The 20,316-nt window shown below is 40.3% G+C and overlaps 1 protein-coding gene across 1 annotated transcript in view; it reads right to left on the bottom strand.

The window, feature by feature from the left end:
• Positions 1 to 2,428: 2,428 nt before the first annotated feature.
• The window catches only part of LIFR (LIF receptor subunit alpha), a 54,425-nt gene continuing 36,537 nt past the window's right edge, over positions 2,429 to 20,316 (bottom strand). The window contains exons 14-21 of the mRNA XM_030469870.1: positions 19,767 to 19,980; positions 16,697 to 16,876; positions 14,968 to 15,069; positions 13,189 to 13,356; positions 12,363 to 12,524; positions 11,176 to 11,269; positions 10,559 to 10,637; positions 2,429 to 9,883 (exon numbers count right to left, since the gene is read on the bottom strand). Of these exons, the coding sequence (XP_030325730.1) occupies positions 9,245 to 9,883; positions 10,559 to 10,637; positions 11,176 to 11,269; positions 12,363 to 12,524; positions 13,189 to 13,356; positions 14,968 to 15,069; positions 16,697 to 16,876; positions 19,767 to 19,980 (1,638 nt within the window). The 3' untranslated portion in view covers positions 2,429 to 9,244. The remainder of the gene's footprint in view (positions 9,884 to 10,558; positions 10,638 to 11,175; positions 11,270 to 12,362; positions 12,525 to 13,188; positions 13,357 to 14,967; positions 15,070 to 16,696; positions 16,877 to 19,766; positions 19,981 to 20,316) is intronic.

Raw genomic sequence — 20,316 nt, 5'->3', positions numbered from 1 at the left:
TGTGGACATGGTGGAATTTTCCTCAGTTTTCCTGTCTTTTGAAGACACCGGGTGGGCGATGTTTAGTGTTTTATTTACAATTTCTCTTTCTTCCATTTTTTCTTCTTGCTACAGCTATCAGCAAAGCAGAATTAAAAAATTAAATCACCAATTTATCAGCAGGCAGTTTTCATTCAAACTGATTGTTCTTACCAAAACACAGATTGCTTTTTTTTTTTTTTTTGAACTAACAAATGCCTCATACACAGGGACTCTGCAACCCTTATTTATGTGTCGAGACTAACTTTTTGCAGTTGCAAATCTGAGAAAATGCTGGATGTTAATGCTACAGCTGGTGCCACCTTAGGAGCAGCCAGCACTTACAGCACAAGGAGAGTCAAGCAGAAAATAAGGATGCATGCTGGAACAGGGCCAGGAAAAACGGATTGTTTGCATCTCTCTCTCCGCCCTCATCCCGATGGTGAAAACTGGGGCAGTCCCTGCCCTCCGTCATTGCCAAGCCTTCGAACTCAGCTGCAGTGATTTTGTTGCATGACTTATTTTCTTTCAACAGCCACAACATTACGTGAAATTCATACTCTGTGACTTTAATTACTTTGCAGAGGTACTTGTATTTGTAGTTCCCAAGTACCTCATAAATGCACCCAAAATTAAAGGCTTCAGCTCACAACTAGTTTGGCATATTTCACCTACAGTGGCTGTGCATTGCAATTATGACATGATAGGATATTGTCAGCATCTGATATCTGTGCTGGCTTCGTGACTAGACCCCCATTCAGTTTGCCTTGTGGGTACATCCACACAGGCGTGGGGCTGCGCAGCTGCACATCCTACAGGTGCACCCTGCTTGCGGACAAGGCATGCAGGGGAGCATTTGCTGCAGTGGAGCGTCCTGTGCCGGGGCAGGGGTGCTGGTGTCCATGGAGGGGTCAGACCAACCTCACCTCTCCCAGGACCTGAGCTTGCAGCTGCTCTCACACATTTGCCCCATCCCTGGCAGTGTTCGAGGCCAGGTTGGATGGGGCTTTGGGCAGCCTGGTCTAGTGGAAGGTGTCCCTGCCCATGGCAGGGGGGTGGAACTGGATGAGCTTAAAGGTCCCTTCCAACACAAACCATTGTATGATTCTATGGTTTGCTCTGTAGTGACAGAGCACAGCCTGGGCTAACTGGTCTGAACCCACAGTGGATGTCACAGCTCTGTCCCTGTGAAGAAACCTGCTACTTCCATGTTCCTTTGGTGCTGCTGTTGTATGAGTACCTTTGTGCCAATGGACAGGGAGCCCCAGATGTCCCTGAGCTGTGTTAAATATGAAACCAACTGGTTTAGTCTGGTTTTGCCAAGGTTTGAGTGAGCAATATCTGAACAGCTTCCAGTATCTTCAAAAGATAAAGCTCAGATGATGGAGTGAGACCTGTCTTGAATTTTTCCCTGGTGTTCTGCACTGGCCAAAGCAGTTGCAGGGCTTGAGAGCTCGGATGCATGATTTCACCTTTGGAACAATCAAAGCCTTTCTTCATTTCTACAGCTCTACATGTTTCAGTCTTTTCACAGCAGTATTCTTCAATCCTGCTTAAATGACTTAGTACCCTTGATCGCACACCTCGATCTCAGTGGTCAGTGGAGCTCACACATCATGCCTAGTTGCTGTCATACCAGTAAGATGCACCAATGGCTCTGAGACTGCCTCAGAAGAGTTTGAGACAGCAGCATGCCACCATGCAATGACAGCATGCTGCAATTATGGCTTCATGTGACATGCTGTGATGTGGCACCTCTCTGTGCGCACACTAAGACTGTGTGTCACCCCTCAGTTCAGATGCCATGGTTAGATGAGCCACGAAATTCCATGACTGTTGCTAGAACCAGTAAGTGCTGTGACATACGTGGCCTCAAACATAAGGCCCATGTTACAGTCACCATAGGAACTGATCATCTCCATTCCACTAAAACACACTGAAGCTTGGGCCCCTTCTTCCTGCCACTACATCTTTCATCCTGGACTAGCGATGTATACCTCACAGACCCTTCTCAAATGGAGAGCCTCTGGCTGCTCACCTTTGCAACCCCTCAGCCCAAGCCTGCCAGGAAATCGCATCTCAAAACCCCAGCTGTGTTAGAGCCATAAGCCAGGGAGGACATGGGTAAGTCTACTGGCTTTCTTCCTATCATCACATCGCATGGCAGGAACAAGAGGGCTTCAGTGAACCACGTATGTACGCACTACAGCATGCTGTGCTTTGAGAGGCTGCTCAGAGAGTATCTGCATTACTACCCGCTCTGTCGATCAAGAAGCCAAGGCTATGCCTGTCAGATCCTGTGGTTATTTACGCTGGCACAAAATTAAAATACCTCTGTTTGTACTGGAGCATGAGCAGAATTTAACTCTTACTTAAAAATAAACATGCAAGCAAGGAATATGAAAACATATAAGAGTGTAAGAAAATATATTTATTAAATTCCATGGCAATACTATGATAAAATTGTTAAATACATGCGTATTTTTAGACACCCAAGCAATACAACAGGAGTTACAACAGCCAAGCACACTAGGTTTAAAACGTATGCAAAGTTGGTATCTTAGGTTAGGTTAGTCTTAAATGTCATCTGCCACACTGGAATATTATTTCCCCAACATGATCCCACACTTCCTTTTTCAAGCATGCATTTGTTTAACTGCTTAGCTAATAAATTTTCTTGTTGATATGCTTTGCTGAATCAGTATTTTACTTGGTATGCTACAACTTCACTAAAGTGCCTTGTGATGATTCTACTTAAATTGTGAAACATTTATGCAATACTGGATTTGGAAGCTGGAAAACTTCAGTATATTTCAGCAACTGAATTATGTTAAATGAATGATTAGATTTAGTGTGTTAGGAAGACTATTTTGTCAGCTTGATTTATTGATTTATTCTCAGAATTATTTTCTATAGATGACTATTTTAAATTGGCAAACAATATTTTCACTAGTATTAAACAGAAGTCCATTAAAATCTTTGTAAAAACAGAACATAAAAACATCTCTAAACAGATTATTTACGCTGTAAAAATATGGTATAAAAAGAGCTAAAAAAACATTGAACCTGTTCACAGTGTATATTGTAAGAGTTACAGCATTATAGTACATTGTTTTGTTTTTCAGGTGACCTGTATGACTCCATCAGCTCCACTGTTTTGTGTGCCACAACAGGATCAAAGTTGAAATTACTGTTACCTTCGAGTAGGATTTCAGAGTCGATTCAGTGATCTTCTATTTTTGCTATCCCCTGCATGAGAAACTTTTCTGACATGCTGTGTAGCACAAAATATTGTCCATCCCAAGCCACTCTTGAATCACATCAAGGAAACATTGACAAAGTGATGTTCAAGGATTCTTTTTTATTGTATTACTACTAAGAAGTGTGAAACCTTGCCAGTTTCTATTGTACTTTGCCTTGCTTGAGCAATTTCTTTATTTAATTTTTCTTAGCCCAAATAATGAAAATTAAAACATTTAACTTTTTGCTTTGTTGCTGGTTAAGTTTTATTTACTACATTTCGCCCAACATGAGACCAAATGAGTTGGAAAGATATTGAACATTCTCGTGGAGGTTGTGCATACGCTTCCACTGGAGCTTGCTTTCACGTAACACCAGTCAAAGTGCAGGTTTGGGACTGCCCAAAAACTTACCTAAAGATTCTGTTGGGTATCACATTAAAAAATAAGGATGTCATCTGCTCTGCTGCACCACAAAGTCACTTGGGCAGCATTTTCACAAGAAGAGGGTGAGACTGGAGAGGGATTAACTCCATCCTCTCATGTACCACCCTGCCATTAGACCAGCTCACCTGCATGGAGATGCTGAGCCACTGCCCTCCAAAATCAAAAGCTCTCTGGAGATATAATTTTCTGTTGTAAAAGCAGAAGGAATCAGTAGACTTCTTCTGTGGGGAAAAAGTATTGTCATGCACCCTGGGACAACTCATAAAGTTACAGAAACCCCTGCCAATATCATCTGAGGTTTGTTTGCATAACATGCTAAAAGGAAACAAACACTGGCTATCTTAGAAACACTGGGGAAAATCCAGAGTTATATAAATGGGGGAGGAGAGGAAAGAAAATTGTTATGGAAGAAACTGTTTTCCAGATTCTAAGGAGATATTTAGAAATTCAAGAAGCACGAGGAAATTAGTTTTTAAACTAATTTCTAACTAAAACTAAACATTCCGAATCCATGTAATTTGGGGTCTGCAACTGTGTTTCAAGGCTTCCTAAGGAAAAGGCAAAGAAAAAGCCAACAACAAAACCTGCAAACTGCCAACAGCATCTCTGACCATCAGCCACACAGAGCACTGCTTAACATACAGCAGCACAAACTCTGTGTAGTGTGTTGAGAGGAGGGCAGACAACAGTTGTTTTCTCTAGACGAAACTGCATCTCAGAAGGCATATAATCAAGTACAGTGCTCCAAAAAAAACTGCTTTGGGAATTGCAACCCAATTTCCTCTGCAATAAGCACCAAGGTACCTAATGAGGTAAGCCCATACGTGCATAATTGGTTAGGGCTTTTCTTAGTGTTAAAAACATTAATGCCATTTGCACTGAAGTCTTCATCAAAGTCTGTGGCGGAACAGAAGATGCTATTTACATGGGAAGCTCTTGATAGATTTATGGTGCGTGGAGCCTTGTTAGCAATCTGATCCTTTAAATGTTACATTTTCCCTATGTATTTCAAATTCTTTACTATATTTCTATCTACTTGTAGGTATACAAATATTCTATTTACAAAGCAATATTTGTCTAAAAATAGAGCATACGCTTTCTCTTTGCCTTTTCAGAGTGATGTCTAAACACCTTCCCACTCCAATGCATCCAATTGCCTTCACTTTTCTACTATATATGTTCAACTGAGTGTCCTGGAGGACAAGATCACATGAAACACAACAGCCCTCAGCTTTACTCAGCTGAATGTATCAAAACAAACAAACAAACAAAAAAGGTGGCCCGATGGTGCCTCTTCAGAGCAGCCCCAAAACTCAAGGTCAGCAGGAGCTTGCTGCTGCCATGTTCCCAGCAGAGGAAAGCTCTGGTCCCCCACATAAACCAAAGACAAACAAACACAGTCCATTTGCCAACTGTGCCAGGACAGACAGCACAGCTACTGTTTCCCTTTGGAAATGGTTTACCCATGAAAGCAGCAACCACAGATATTAAAGACAGCTACCACAGCAAGTATCAGTCTTGGGTCAAAGTCTGCCCATGCAGCCACTGCACAGCAGGGGAGGTAATTCACTGCCTGCCTGTAATATTAGCTTACTATTTTGTTGATATATTAACTAGTAGTTCTGTGAGGTATATCACATGCAGATCTACCATCCCAAAATTTAATATGCAAAACCAAGATCCCCTTGAATGTCAGAACATCAAAAACAATGAATGTGTCAAATAGGAGAGTGCATGATATTACATCAAACGTGACTGATGTTCCATGTATACAGCGAAAAATACAAAACCCCATTACAAACCCCAAATTGTCACATATGACAGGCATGGCTCAAAAATAAAAAGCAGCAGCACCAACGATCTGCTTCAGAAAGAAATTGCTTGGCATTAACACCTACATCTCTGAACGCTGATCCAACTGGAAGATTGAAGCACTGAAATTAGGAGTAATAGTGTTTTGGACAAAATCCCTTCTGGTTATATCCCTTCTGGAAGATGTTTTGTTGTTTTGGTTGTTTCTTTTTTTTTCTTTCTTTTTTCATTTTTTGTTTTTTAAAAAATATGAACTTTCTATGCTTCTAGGGAAAAAAAAAAACCAAAAAGCCAAAAGAATTAAAACAAAATTGATGATCAATAAGGGAATAACAATTTTCAGAAAATTATGGTTAGGAAATGCAGTACTTTAAGTTTCCTAAGACATTTTTCAGAAACAATTTGACTGAAGAGGCTCACCAGGAAGTCCAAAGGCCCTACCACAAGGAGTCTGATCCCCCCTGAAGCCCAGAGTTTTAGACTTACAGTTGTTATCAATGCATGTAGAGGCTAAACAGCACTGTGCTTTGAAAATGAATTTGGTACGAAGACATTCCTAAAGACACTTCATTGGTTTAACATGGCACCTGGGCTCAGAAACCAAGTCCATTCCCTGGCTGTCCTTGCCACTCATTCTTACTGCTCCATGCACTTAGGGGTGTCTCCACAAAATTAGTACATACCCTCTCACAAATACCTTCTGGTATTTGGATTCGCTGCTGAAGATTTAAGATAGGAGTCCTCACCAGAAGCACTGAATGGGATAGCACTCAAAGGAAACAAGACAGATGAAGCAGCTGAGCTTTCAAGTGCTGGAATGAAAACTGCTTACTGGTTCATAACCATTAAGCAACAGTAAATGATACTACCTATACTGCACAAACCTGTCTCTCCCCCATTTGCCTCACTCTTCTGCTACTGATACAAGATTATGTGTATGCTAAGCCACTACTATTAACAGGACTCAAAGTAATGAATAATTAGATGAGAGTGCTTTGATAACATTGAGGCAGTGCCTGTATTTGTGGACATTTCCCCTACCTAATCAAGAACCATTTAAAATGCTGTTGCCTTTACTGAATAGGAAAAGCAGCACAAAGGAACACCAGAGTACGCGATGCTTGTATTTAACTGATTCAGCATGCGAGCACCGTGTTAGGCTGCTCCCTGGAAGCTCTGTGTGTTCTCTGCAGCTGCCCTAGCTTCCAGTCTGCCAAATTAAATTGCTAGTACTCTCAAACTTCAGTTTGGTTTTGTTTCTTATAATACACAGCCATATGAAAGCACAGTTATTCCCCATGACCAGCTGTTCCACTGCAGAGGGTTTTTTCTTTGTTTGGTTCACCATACAATACTGATTGCTCCTCTGCATTGAGAAACTGCTCCGTAACAAACCACTACCCTGACACGCTGTCCATGACAACTCCTGCTTTCAATTAAAAACATATGGCAACACAACTTAAAATTCATCTTAGAAGATAAACACATTAAGCTAAATCTGCACTAGTGAAAAGAAATCTGCACCAAAAGAGATATTGTGAGAAAGGATCATTACTATTAGGGTTTAGCTACCTTCCAGCTATCAAGCACAAAGGGCAGAACTGCTTCCTTTTATGTACTAATTTAGTGTTCTGACTAATAGGCAGTAATACATTAGACATGAAACTTTCTCTTGTGGTGATGTCTAGTGATAGTTGGACACCAGCTATTTGCAATGCCAGTCTGTCTTTTTCACTTGCAGCCCTGCTAATGCAAAGATTCAACCTGAAAAGCAGAATCCTACCTGCGCTTTGAGTTCTTTCAGACACACCCTGCACTCTGTCAGGTGTACAGACAGATCTATTTTTACTGTCTTCACAGTTCACTCAGGCAGTTGTTACTTGACTTGGATGCTATTTAGTGTTTTGGCTTTTTGTCAGTTTTGAAATCCCCCTGTATTTTCACTGTATGGAGATAGCAGAGACATACCAACATCTGAAACTGCACCATCCATTGCTGTGACTAGGTTTAACCTAATGCTTGGCTTTACTCTGACGGCTAGATCACATGGTTTGGAGAGCAAATGTCTGCCAAGCTAGCCATCCTCCCGGTCTGCTCCCACACTCTCACGACTAGCAGCTTAGCCAGTTAAGTCTCCTTATCTGTTTTGGGATCTTGTTTAGAAAACTACTCCCCTATCTTATTTATTTAGTCAAGAAAACACAAAGCAGTAAAGGGAACTGAAATCTAAAAAAAAAAAAAAAAAAGATAAAGATTTGGTTAGGTCTTTATGGAGACCCTTTTTGATCAAGCTCTTTAACATCTGACCTCTCACCACTGTGTTTTACAGTAAGGGATAGTAAATTAGAAAGCACTTTCCTATAAGACAGTGACTCTTGTGTGCCACAGTCTGCAGTTTACACAGTGAAATGTTACGATTACAGCTGCCTAAAGATGCATATGTGAAAACAAGCATTTTCAAAGACGATTGTTCTGAACACTCCTTTAAACAAATTCATATAATTTAAGCATTCTTTGCATCACATGTCTGGCAAAGGAGAGGTAGAATTAGTGGCACTAAAACCTCTTTGAGTTTCTCCCTGTCACTAGAGAAATCCCACCTCATACTGCCAGGTGGGATTTGTAGAGAAGGTCCTGTTGGATAGACATTGCAGAGCAGCCAGGCAGCAGGTGGCAAAGCTAATACAATAAAGACAATCCAGAGAACAATTTGTTCTCAGGGAGTTAGTATTACTACCTTTAATTTCGCATGCCAAACTGCTTGGACAGCTAATGTTAGTAAACAGAGATTTCCCCATGACTTAGGTGTACTGTATAGTGCAACAACTGCAAAACATTAGGGGCAAACAGACTACTGTACCACTTTGAAGCAGATCTGGAGCTGAAGCTATGAAATATAAAATGCATTAGTGCAATACATTAGGAAAGATTAACTCCTTAATCAAAAGATAGAAAAAAAATAGTGCATTCTACACTAAAAAAAAAAAAAAAAAAGTTTTAAACTATGCAGTTCTTGTTGAGGTTTAAATCAGTGTTACACTTTTTTCCCCAAGTTTGTACCCCTGAGTCAAACATTGAATAAACATTGTACAGTAGGTACAGAAATTAGTGTCTAGTTAAAAAGCAACAGATTTGAATAGCCATTGCTTCAGAAGTGTTAAACAGTGACAATACCCTTCCATATGGGAGAAGAAAAAAGAATAGCACTCTCATTTGTTCTTAGTTTATAACTAGGTAAAAGATTTCAAGAGTTTCCAGCCACACTGTTTCCATGTGTTAGGCTGAGGTCTGTGATAAATGAAGCCTTCAGTAAGGAAACCTGTTTGGGCTGCATCATTTGATTATGCACAGTTGAGAACAACTACAACAAAGCAAAGCAATCTTTCCAAGTTTTAAGTTGCATGAGACCATGTTAATCTTGGAGTGCTGTGTGAATGTAGGCAGAGTTCTTTGACTACAATTATCAGGAGCTCTAAACTCAATACCCCTTATATCCAATATATTTTACTAGAGTAATAACTAAATTGCTATAACTTCGGCCTCTTGGCCGCTACGAAAATGGAACATTAACACTTTCACTAACTTAAACATGGTAACATTCAGCTCACTAGAACCTCTGCTGACTGTCTCCAAGAATAGTTCATGCCTTTTGCACTTTTCTTCTTCCTATCTTCACAACAATAGGAATAAGAGCTTATTTAGAAGGCAGGTGCAATGAGGACTCACTGTTAATCATTTGGTTTGTTCTGAAAAAAGTGTGTAAAGGACCACCCTATGTTACTGGGTTTGGGGGAATCTTCATCATCTTTTGGGGGAAGCAGAAACTGTCGGGAATTGATGGAGCATGGGCTCCCAAAAGATGCGTTTTCATTGTTGCTTTCAACTGATCCAGGAGAGTCTGGAGTGTCCATGTTCCAGGCATTTGTGTTTGCTTGAGGCCTGTAACCTGCAGTTTTATCCAATTCTTCCTCTGCAGGTGAGTGACTCTCTATTTTCAGAGCATTGATAGGCAGCTGCATTTGTGGCTTATAGCCTGCTGTAGTCACTAAGTCTATTTCTGGGTCCTCTTCTGGTTTAATTTGAGGCTGATACATTGACTGAATGTCAATGTAAACCACCTGAGATGATCCCACAGGTTCATCCATAGGGGGATTTGAGATCTCCTCTTCGATGATTGGGGGGCAATAGGACACAACCACGTGGTTCTCTGTTTCTGAGTCAGAGCCATCTTCAGGGACAATAGCGTCTGCTGCTGGGGACATCATCTCTGTGTCTTCAATCTTGGGAGCTGCAGACCGTGTTTCCACCACTTCAACACTATTGGGGGTACATGGGTTCATTTCCAGTGTTTTAAGTGTCTTATTCCCCTAAAGCAAGAAAAAGGAGAAGGGGTAGAGACTAAGCCAAAAGACCTGGAAAGCCTGAAAGCAACAACTTGCCCAAATTAAACCAGTATGTTGGCTTGTGGCTTGCAGTCATCCCACTGCCATTAGTAAAATTGAAAAAAAAGAAAAAAAAAAAGGTTTAGTTATCATTTTCTGGCTCATCACACATTCTTGTTAACATTAGAAGCATTTTAGACAACTTAAAGAGACTCCAGACCTTCCAGTAAGTGTTTGGGAACTCCTTCTCCAAATCTTGGTTTTGTATAACCCATTCCAGAAGGTTGTTTAAATGTTACATCCCGTTCCAGGTACTATGTCTACCAGGAGGCTGGGGATACTGCATGTACAATTCTCCACACGTTCTACTTCTCCTAACACTACGACAAAGACGGGTACGTTAGCCCCATGTCGTTACTGTGTACTGACACTTCTCATTACTGCAGGAGGAGAGAAATACAGCAGTCCTTTCCTAGCCCAAATATTGCAAGTAACTACACTAACAAGAAAGCTCTAGATAGCACCTGACAAAAGTTTCCTGTATCCCAATGCCACAGACCTTTTTCTAGAACTGGAGCAAGAGACTCAAAGTTTGCAAAAGAATTCTTTATTTGCAATACCTTTCAGAAGTTTAAAATACTAGTTTTAAAATGGAGTTACCTCACAGATGTTCTTCTGAAACTGCAGTGCCTTACTGTTCTCAGGATTTGGGATCTCTGGATAAAATGTTTCTTTAATCCTTTAAAGAGGAAAGAACAAACTTTTAAAAGTTACCAAACACTGAATCTAATTGTGAATACACAAAAGAAATCATGACATTTCCCTTTAATTCAGAATACTGAAGACATCTGGCACAAAGATTTAGTGTGTTACACTTTCACTGAGTATTTAATGGAAAAAACAGCAGACTTTTTTTAACTGGGAACTTGATATGCCACGTTTACGAAAAGATGAGATGGGATGTCTACCTGAGTGTTTGTGGATGACTCACAAATTATAGTATGTTGCCAGCTTATTTCCATTTGGGTATTATCTCTAAACAGTGCTCACTGGGAGACAGGTTCCTGCAAAACCTTTTCACATTCCTCACTCTGACCTCCCTTCAATTCAATTTCTCCCCCACCTTCTACAATGTGTTTTTGCCACCCACCTTTAAACAAAGACCACCGACATCTTTGGGTACTTGGAGAAAACAAAGGGTAACTAAAATTATGGAAAACTCTAGCAATGCAGCAAACACATCCAGGAAAAGATCAGAACCGATCACAGGCATTTACCATTCCCTCTTTCGGTAGCAGAAGATGCTGGCCATCACTCCAAGCAGCACAACCACTGCCACAGGGATGAGAATCGCAATGATTAATCCTACAGCTGGGGGACAAAAAAAGAAAAGACAGTAAATATATATACAAAGTTACCAGCAAGCTTTTTTCTCTAACAGTCCCACAGATTAGAGACCGTTCCATTAAACTCATCTAACCATGGGCTGCAGTGACCTATACCGTACAGTTGCTCTTTGCTGGAAGGGCAAAAGTCCATCCACAATCAGAGCTGACTGAGTAATAACTACAGGAATCAGCAGATACTTCTCTCTGATTGCTTAATTGTGAAAAGCTTCACGTGCAACGCAAGATGGATTGCCACTGTAATTCTGCTGAGTAAGCACTGGAATTGCACTTTCATGTTACTTGAGCTGGCCAAATCTCTGGTAATGGCTCCTATAGGCCAACGACTCCTTGCACAAACTGTACCGCCTTTTATACGGTTTACATTGCTTCTAATCCCCAGGGTTTAGCTTTGATACATTCCCACTGCCTTCCTCTATTGATGTTAAGTGCCTCAAGTTTGATTTTTCATGTATTTTAGTTGCACCCCAGCGTAGTCTTTCATATGAAATATGTTCTTTTTGTTGTTGTTGTTGATTTTTTTCTTTATTTTCTGATTCCCCAGTCAATCTCTTTTTTTCTAACTGTCTTTCTGGGTTTGTTTCTGTCAAGGGATGGATAAAACTGAATTCAAAGCAGAGGCATCTGTTAATAATTCTCAAAGTGGTAAATATTTCCACAATGTCTTTCTTCCCACCATGTATTAGCAGATATGCATGATGGGAAAGCTGACAAAAGCAATTAGCTGCTTGAGAACTCTAATGTCAGACTCCACTATATTTAGTAGTAGTTTAGAGGTTATTTTTCTTGCATACATTACCATGAACTACAAGGTAGCTATAATAGGAAAGGATCTTTTCCTCACCTTGAACTGTACCAATTTTTGTATTTAAAAATACAAAATTTAAAAAATTTTGTATTTAAAAATAACAAACAAAATAAATTAAAAATTAGAAGGTAGGCCCAAACTTCTTAAGGGGACCAGAAAAAACCAAAAAACAACAAAATAAGCTCATCTTTACATACATTGTACAGTCCCTGTGCTGAAGACTACTAATGTACAGGGATATTCAACTTACAGTCCTCCTTTGTCACCACATAGAGGCTATTTGGAGGGCTCAATCCACCAGCAGTGTAGGCTTGTAGGTCCAGTTGGTAACTTGTTTTGCCTTGAAGATCAAGTATTTTCAAAGACTTCTTTGTCAAGTCAGTGATATTCTTAACTTTAAGTTCTGGATTCCCTGTTTGGAAGCAGTAAGAAAAACATAACTGTAAGAAAGGATTCACAGACAGCCTCAGCTTTAGCATGACTTTCTTAAAGTCAGCATATGAAACCTGAAGAACAGTCTGTGTAGAGGAACATTGAAATAAAGAATCCTAGCAATGTTGCTTGCTTATACAGCACCAAACAGCACAGGAGTGTGCTGTTGCTGCAGATTGGCTTCAGTTTCTTACACTCCCATGTGTCCTCTTATATTACCGTGAATTAAGCTTCAGCTCTGTATAGAGATGTCCTTACAACATGGGTACTGGAAGAATACACCCAATTAAATATAGCCATGTAACCTCCCCCATGTCTCATCTACCCAGGGTATCTGTACACAGGGCAGTGTGTCAGATTGCCACTTAGCCACTGCACGGCTTTATGGCCTCAGTTAGCCACGATTTTCTCCACCTTTTGCCTTATACTAAAAAACAAATGTGCTAACCACGCAAGGAGATGATTGCTTCAAATGCCTGTGTCACAAATCAGGGGCCAATTATGCCAGTGAGTAATGCAACTGAATTATGATTAAAGCATCTTTTTTTTTTTTTAGGTGAAAGTAAATTATTTAACAAGAAAGAAGAGAAAAAGAAAAACCAATAACTTGAGCAAGGAAGTTGTGATTTATAGGTTTCATTTACCTGATTCTGAAAGCCTAGGCTTTAAAGCATCTTTTTCACCTTTTGCAAAGGAAAGCCGATATCCCTCTAAAAAGCCCTGACAATCTTCAATAGGAATGTCTTCCCATTTTACCAATATAGAATCTGAAGAAGTTTCTTCTACAGTAAAATTTGGTGCACGTTTTGGAGCTGCAGGGAGAAAAAGGAAAAAGCTAGTAAGAAAACACCTTATAATTAAATGCTGAATCCATTAAGTGTCTCATCAGTTTTGTTTCAGGTCTAGTATTTTCAACTCTTTCTTGAACACTTTTCCCTTACTGTCAAGAATATGTGAAAGGACTTATCAGGTGATACTACAAAAATATAAGTACATCAGTCTCATTGTTACTAATTACTGCAGTATTATCTACTAACAGAAGCTGAAAGAAAAATCTCTCCTTGGGCAGCCTTTTACAGACCCATACATGTAAATACCTTTCTTCCTGCAAAAACTCCCAAAAGACAGCATAAACATTCAGAGCATACAAATCACTTAGCTTTTAAAGGCTTTAACCCTGTGACTTCATAGCTTGTCTTCAAATTGTAAACAAAGTCCACATTCCCATCACGTAAATCTATCTCAGCTTCAAAGAACTACTCTCAGCAGGCATCGCAACTCCTTATTCCAACACCTGTACCCCACTGAAAGTGTTACAGCAGATATTGTGTAAGGTGATGTGCATCAGGACTTAGTCTGACATTTGGCATTGATCTACCAGTGCTGACCTCAAGTTTAAGAATACATCTCTTTTTGTCTTGATGGTTATCTGACCAAAGGCAAATCTGAAGTTTCAGAATAAATCTATGCTCTTATGCAAAGTGAATATATTTCTCAATTCCTGATAAGTTTCTTCTGTATGCTTAATGCATTTTTAGTCTCGAAAAGTCTTTATCCTTTTACCTTGAAAGATTCCAATCTGTTGAGAACATGTATGGAAAAACCTTCTGGGAAACAGCTCATTATTTTTACAGAGGCACACACGGCTGAAAGTTGAGTTTCTGGTAAAATTGCCTTAACCTCACCTTCAACCTTAATGAAATAAACAACAGCATTTCCAATTGCTCAGCTTATGGCAGCAGCTCAGTTTTCCAGGCAAACTATTTTAGCGGAAAGCAAATTAAACTCCAAAGTTAAATGGGCACGGTAGTTACAATACGATACAGTTGTGATGTTAAAGGGTAAAGCCATGTTCAGATACCTGGCAACCCATAGCATTCAGACACTAATGCATCTCAGGCAAGCAAAGCTCAGCCCTGGATCAAACTGCAGTTACCCAGATGGGGTTGGCATGGGATGGAATACAATTCTCAAAATGGCTTGTAGACTAGGATCTAGTTCTGGTCTAAGAAGTGCTTTTAAACCGAAATGTTGTGGACACTTTTTATATTTGCTGAGCTGTACCAAATGAGCTCAGAAGTTTACCTTGACTTGACAAACCAAAAAAAGTTGCCTCCTCTTCTGTGGAAGTGAACCCATCACTGTGGTTCAAATTATGCCTTCAATGCAGAAGACCACTACCTTCAGAGCAAACCTCTGTGGCACTCAGTGGCACCACACCAGCTGGAGAACACAGGGTTATTGCATACTGGAAACTGGAAGTGGCTGGAGAAATGTATTAGAGCTATATACAAAAACCAAGCACAAATCAGTAGTACTGTATGGGAACTGTGGTTTCAGTCTTCTCCTGCCAACACTGAGCTGCAAATAGACACTATCTAAATTCACTTTATAAAAGATCCTGGATGATAAAGTGCACTTACGCAGCTCTTTCATATACCCTGTTATGTTTTTCAGTAACTGATATCCACTGGATTTGCAGCCATATAGTAAAAAGTTGTATCTCACGCCAGGCCTAAACAGAGCTGCAAGAGAAAAATCACTGTAAGAATATTTCACTTGTGACGAGTGATGCTTTTAGCTTTCACATGATGCAGATTTATTTAAATACATATTTAAAAATTACAAACTCTCAGACCACAGTGTGTATATAAATACTATCCCTACTTGTAATTCCTATAAAAGCTATGCCATTAGATGCGGTTTAGGAACAGTAAGCAAATCTAGCTCCTAGCGAAATTTTGGTTCTAAACAAATAGGATTTAAAACAAGCTACTCATATTGCATAAATTGCTTTCCATGGGGAAACACAAACTGAAGTTACCAGAAACAACCCCCTTCCTTTCCTCCCACAGCAGCCATGTAAATCCTGCCTTCTCCTCAGAAATACACACGCATTTTGAAATAATCAGGCTTATTACAACAATGGTAAAAAACAAATTCAGAGAACTCCCAAAAGTGATAGTGAAGCACTTTATCTATGAACTCCAGGCCTGAACTGACTTTGCAGAACACGACAGTCATCAAGTTTCTGCTTCACATGTCTTTGGTGGAGGTGTTTGGTATTACAACGTGTAAATATTTTACCACTTTCTGGGATTTTCTGAAGTCAGGGGTGTATACTACTTTCAAGATTTTTTCTAAACAAGATGTCACTGTGAAACTCTACAGAAGTCAAGTGGGTTTTGCAAGAGTTCAGGTCTAGCCTGAGAGATTCTTCTGTCAGGACTAAGCACAGAAGTGGATTTCCCAGTTTGAGCCCAGCTCTAGCAGCCTAGTAACTCCCACAACGTGCTGCAAGAAGCATCCCAGGGAAGAGCTCAGGACCACAGCAATGCATCATTGGACAGACATAGTATTGTCTGCTTAGAAAAAGAAAGCTCTAGCCAGCACAACCAAACCCAACATGGACACAGTGTTGTAATTACAGGCAGAAAAACGTACTGCCTCTCCCCTGTTCCTACTCCCCCCCAGATTTCCTATGCACACAGCTCCAAGTTTTTTTCCTCTAATGGAGACTTTATATACTAAACTCTTCTAAAAAGCAAACATATACCCTTCCAGACAGCAGAGAAAAATCCCACATCTTTCTTGGGTCCTGTCTTTCCTCTCTGCTTCTACAAGTCCCATCGCAGCTGAGTTTCATTTCCCTGATCTGCCCACCAGCATCTAGAGACCTGGAATGTGCCCTGTTACAGGAAATTTCAATTGCTGACAGCAAGCCAACACATGGAGGTCACACTTTAAAAAAATCTGCCTCATGTAAAAACAACAAATTAGTCTTCCCTCATCCTGAGCACTGCTGTTCATGTTTAGAATTCAAATAAAACCCCAAACCCTAAACTAACCATTATGCATTAGGCTGAGTTAGGAATTTGCGGGTGTAGCTAGCAGAGGTAATTTCAAACCAGTTAATAAACATAGGATGATAACAGTTAAGTCAAGACTGATATTTGGATTTGGCAAGGCAAGTGTAAGAAATTAAAATAAACACAGTACCAAGAAGGGTATAGACACTTGTGTATATTGTTTATATACACAAGCACACAGCAATGCAACAATCTTGAACCTATAGCATTGGTACTGCTTTCATTTCACTCGCTGCTGAGCCTCTCAGCCAGAAAGACTCACAAAAAATTACTTCTGACTTACCAGACTTTATCACTGCATCTGTTGTATTTGAAGGAAATTTCTGCCAGTCCACAGTACAGGGTTCAGACCCAGATGAATGACACCATTTTACAATGTAGCCACAGGTCATGTTAGGGTAAGAATTCCAAGAAATATAAATTCCATTCCCCATTGCCACGGCCCGATCTGTTTTGACATTGTCTGCAACAAAGATGACACAAAAATCCATCAGAGAGCAGACATTTATCTGTAGTCCAAGGCTTTCTTCCAGCCACAGCACAAAGGATTTATAAACTGCAGTCATTTCTAAGAACAAGAGGTGTGCTCCTGGTACTGTGAAATTCGAAGCGGTGCACTCAGCTAGGCTTTCTGAAGTGCTGGAAATGAGACTGTAGCCTGCAGCAAATCCCTCAGCCAGCCTTAAGTATGATGACGAGAAGTGCTCTAGCTCAGGACTGGCTTAAAAAGCACTTTTGCAAGGTAAAGATTTACAGCAGATGTCAGGTTCAAATCTGACTTGACACCAATTTGGCAGGAGCCTCCAGCTAAAAATTCCTGCTGTCATTTCATCAAACAGTTTGCTTTCTGTCTCTTTCAAAGTGTCTTGCTATCACTCGCCCGACCAGAGACAACCATTTTTCACCGAGAATCATCAGCAAAAGTCAAGTCCCTGGTGAACTTTATGAAGGCCTCAGTCTACCAAGGGTAAATAAAATAAAATAAAATAAAATAAAATAAAATAAAATTTTAAAAGCAAGTTTTGCCTTTAGTTTGTTTTTCTTGTTTCTGATTAGCAAAGGTTTAGCTGCCCTTGAAGTGATCAGATCTGGGAACGACTTTTGATTCCTGCAGCTTTCCTCCACGGCTGTCCATCAGATGAGACCCTGCTGAGCTAAGGGATGTTTTCCAAAGGCCACCACAACAGCAGTGGCCCCACAACAGATCTGCAAAAACAATCTCAGGGTTTCAGTTTTTCCTTTTTCAGTGTTCTCATTTATGCTCCCCATTGAGTCTATTATTTCATGTTATTAAAGCCATAAACTATGAAAGGCTGAAGGGCAGGGACAGTTTTTAAGAACTAGTGCTGTGAAAACTTTAGTCTCACAGATGTGTGGATGTCAGAGGACTGTCTATTTCTAACTAATCTAACATACGGCCGAGTGTACAATCGTTTTCTAGGTTGCTCATGGCAAGAAAGACACACATGATTAAAAAAAGCAAGTCAAATCCAGAAGTCTTTCAACACTTTTCCTTAAAAAACTAGTACGCATCCAGTGAAACTACACTTCTATGATGCTGGAAGAGAGCATATTTCTAATTAGACTGCTTTAATTTTCCTGTTTACAGAAAGACTTTTAACTGACAGTGAGCACATAATGTCTAAAAAATGCTTAAATACACCACACTCAATTTTATTTCCTGAGCCAGATGACTAGAAATTCACCCAGGGCAGTACTGCTCATTTTGGTGTATTTATAGCTGCAACCTAGACTAGTAGAAATAACTACTAGCACTACAGTACTACTGTGGCAAGGCAGACTGTAACAGCCACATTATATGCCCCGACTCTCTACAGAGCACTTTTCAGAGACAGTGACAGATTAATTAAGGCAAAGTACTCTTTGTTTGTGTTTTCAGTTTTCACAAAACCTCAGCAGATCTCAAACTTCAGAGCCACTGCTCTCTTACAGACATTAAGAGCACTCACAGACTGTACACAGGAAGCAGTCAGAAAAGATGTTTGGGCAGAAATGTCATCCAGTTCACCAAATGAGTCATCTTTCATGACTCCAGTCAGTGACTCAGATAATTCCTATACCAACTTGGGAGCAAACCTTCAATGAGGACAAGTTGGGTAACACCAAAGGGAACCTCAGACACCCAAGAGAAAACTACAAATGAACGCAAAACACCAGCTGCCATCAGCTGCCCCACACCACAAACTTATTACAGAGACCTCCCTAACTCACAGTCTCATTCTTTCACTGCTGAAGGAGAGCTATAAATGCATTTTCGTTCATTCAACTGTCCCATACAACTACTCTTCCCTCCAAGGAGCAGACTAAGAATGGACTTTTGAGTATTGGTGTTTTGGAGAAGCAAGAGAAACATTAAGAACATGGGTTTCCTTCGCACAGAAACACTTGTTTTTATTTTCACTGTGAATCTCAGTCAAAGCATGTACCTTCCAGCGAGAATGGCCCTGTCTTATCAGAACCTGAGCTGCAAAGTGAGCAACTGTGATACCTGTTCTCTGGGTTGGGAAGGAGAGGCAGCAACATACAGGCTTCTGGCAAAAAAGCAGACAGGAGCCTCACTGCGTAAACCTGTCCTCCCTGCAGAGCATCAGCCAGATCTGGAGCTCAGGGTTTGGGCTTTGGGCGATTACACCCTTCCTGGCGTGCAGGGAAGCATGGACTCTCAATAGCCACATGCAGTATTAATTCTCCCAAGTTCAGCTTTTGAAGCAGAAAATCATTATCTGGCTCAGCTATTTCCCTTTACAAAAGCCCACAGCAAGAGTGGTAGTGTTTTAATTGGGAAGCTAAAGTCCTACCTCCTTTTCAAACAGCAGCTCCTAGCACAAGGATGCCAACACTTCATCAAGCAGCCCAATTAATATTCTCCTGCAGAGCTCAGAGGCACTGGACTGACAATTCTCCCCTTAAAAAGCCACACAACACCCTCAAAACTTTATTCTGATTCTTTTTAGCATGAAACACTTTTCAGTGTCTCAACAAGAACACACAGAAATAATCTGAGCTCCCTAAACATCAGAGATCAACACCAATGCTTTGAAGCCTCATTCTTCTTGTACCTGGGAGGTCTCCAGAAAAGCACAAATAACTGCAGAGACTGCACACTAGTACCTTCCTTTTATGCAGACAGCACAATTACTTGGCGAGATGCTACCCTAAAAGCAAAGCAGCAATTTTTTTCCTCTCCCACTCAGTAGATTTGGGTGGGGAAATAAGCCAGAAACCAAACACAAACAAACAAAGCACATATCTATCTTATTTTTCAATAAACAAACTTGCCCAGGTATTCCCGAAGCTTTGAAGATGTTTAGCAATCCGCTGGGAGCACTCACCACTTGGAAGTTCCACACTTGTTATTCTCGATGGAGGAGATGATCCTGCATGGTTTTTGGCTACAACACTAACAACACAGTCATTTTTTCCAAGTTTTATCTCAGTACTGTTTGATGGTTCAGTGACTTCTTTATGCTCCAGTGGTGTCTCTAGCAGGTAGCAGGACACTTCATGAGACACTATTTTTCCATTGGCTTCAGAAAGGGATAAAGGCTACAAACAGATAGAGAGTGCATTAAAACAAAGATGGAAGAAACAACAAAAACCACAGGCTAATAGGAATTTAATGTCCTGATCTACTCTGATGACTATATGGAACTGTGAGGCAGAAAAGACAGTTACTCAAGTGTGACTTTGAGAATTAACATGTGAGTTTGTAAGTTTTTAATTCTCTACTGGAATGTGTTAAAAATTAATTCCCCGTGTGAAATGCATCTCAGTACAATGTTTAAATTATAAAACTTTAATAATATTCTCATTTGGGGAAAAATATTTGTCTCAACGGTTCCATTAAAAGTTGAGAAAAGCAGTCCATTTCATTGACTATCA

The sequence above is a fragment of the Strigops habroptila genome, chromosome Z, assembly GCF_004027225.2.
Source record: "Strigops habroptila isolate Jane chromosome Z, bStrHab1.2.pri, whole genome shotgun sequence".
NCBI classification, from domain to species: domain Eukaryota; kingdom Metazoa; phylum Chordata; class Aves; order Psittaciformes; family Psittacidae; genus Strigops; species Strigops habroptila.
The sequence above is the reverse complement of the archived record's forward strand: the minus strand, read 5'-3'. Positions and strand labels throughout refer to the sequence as shown.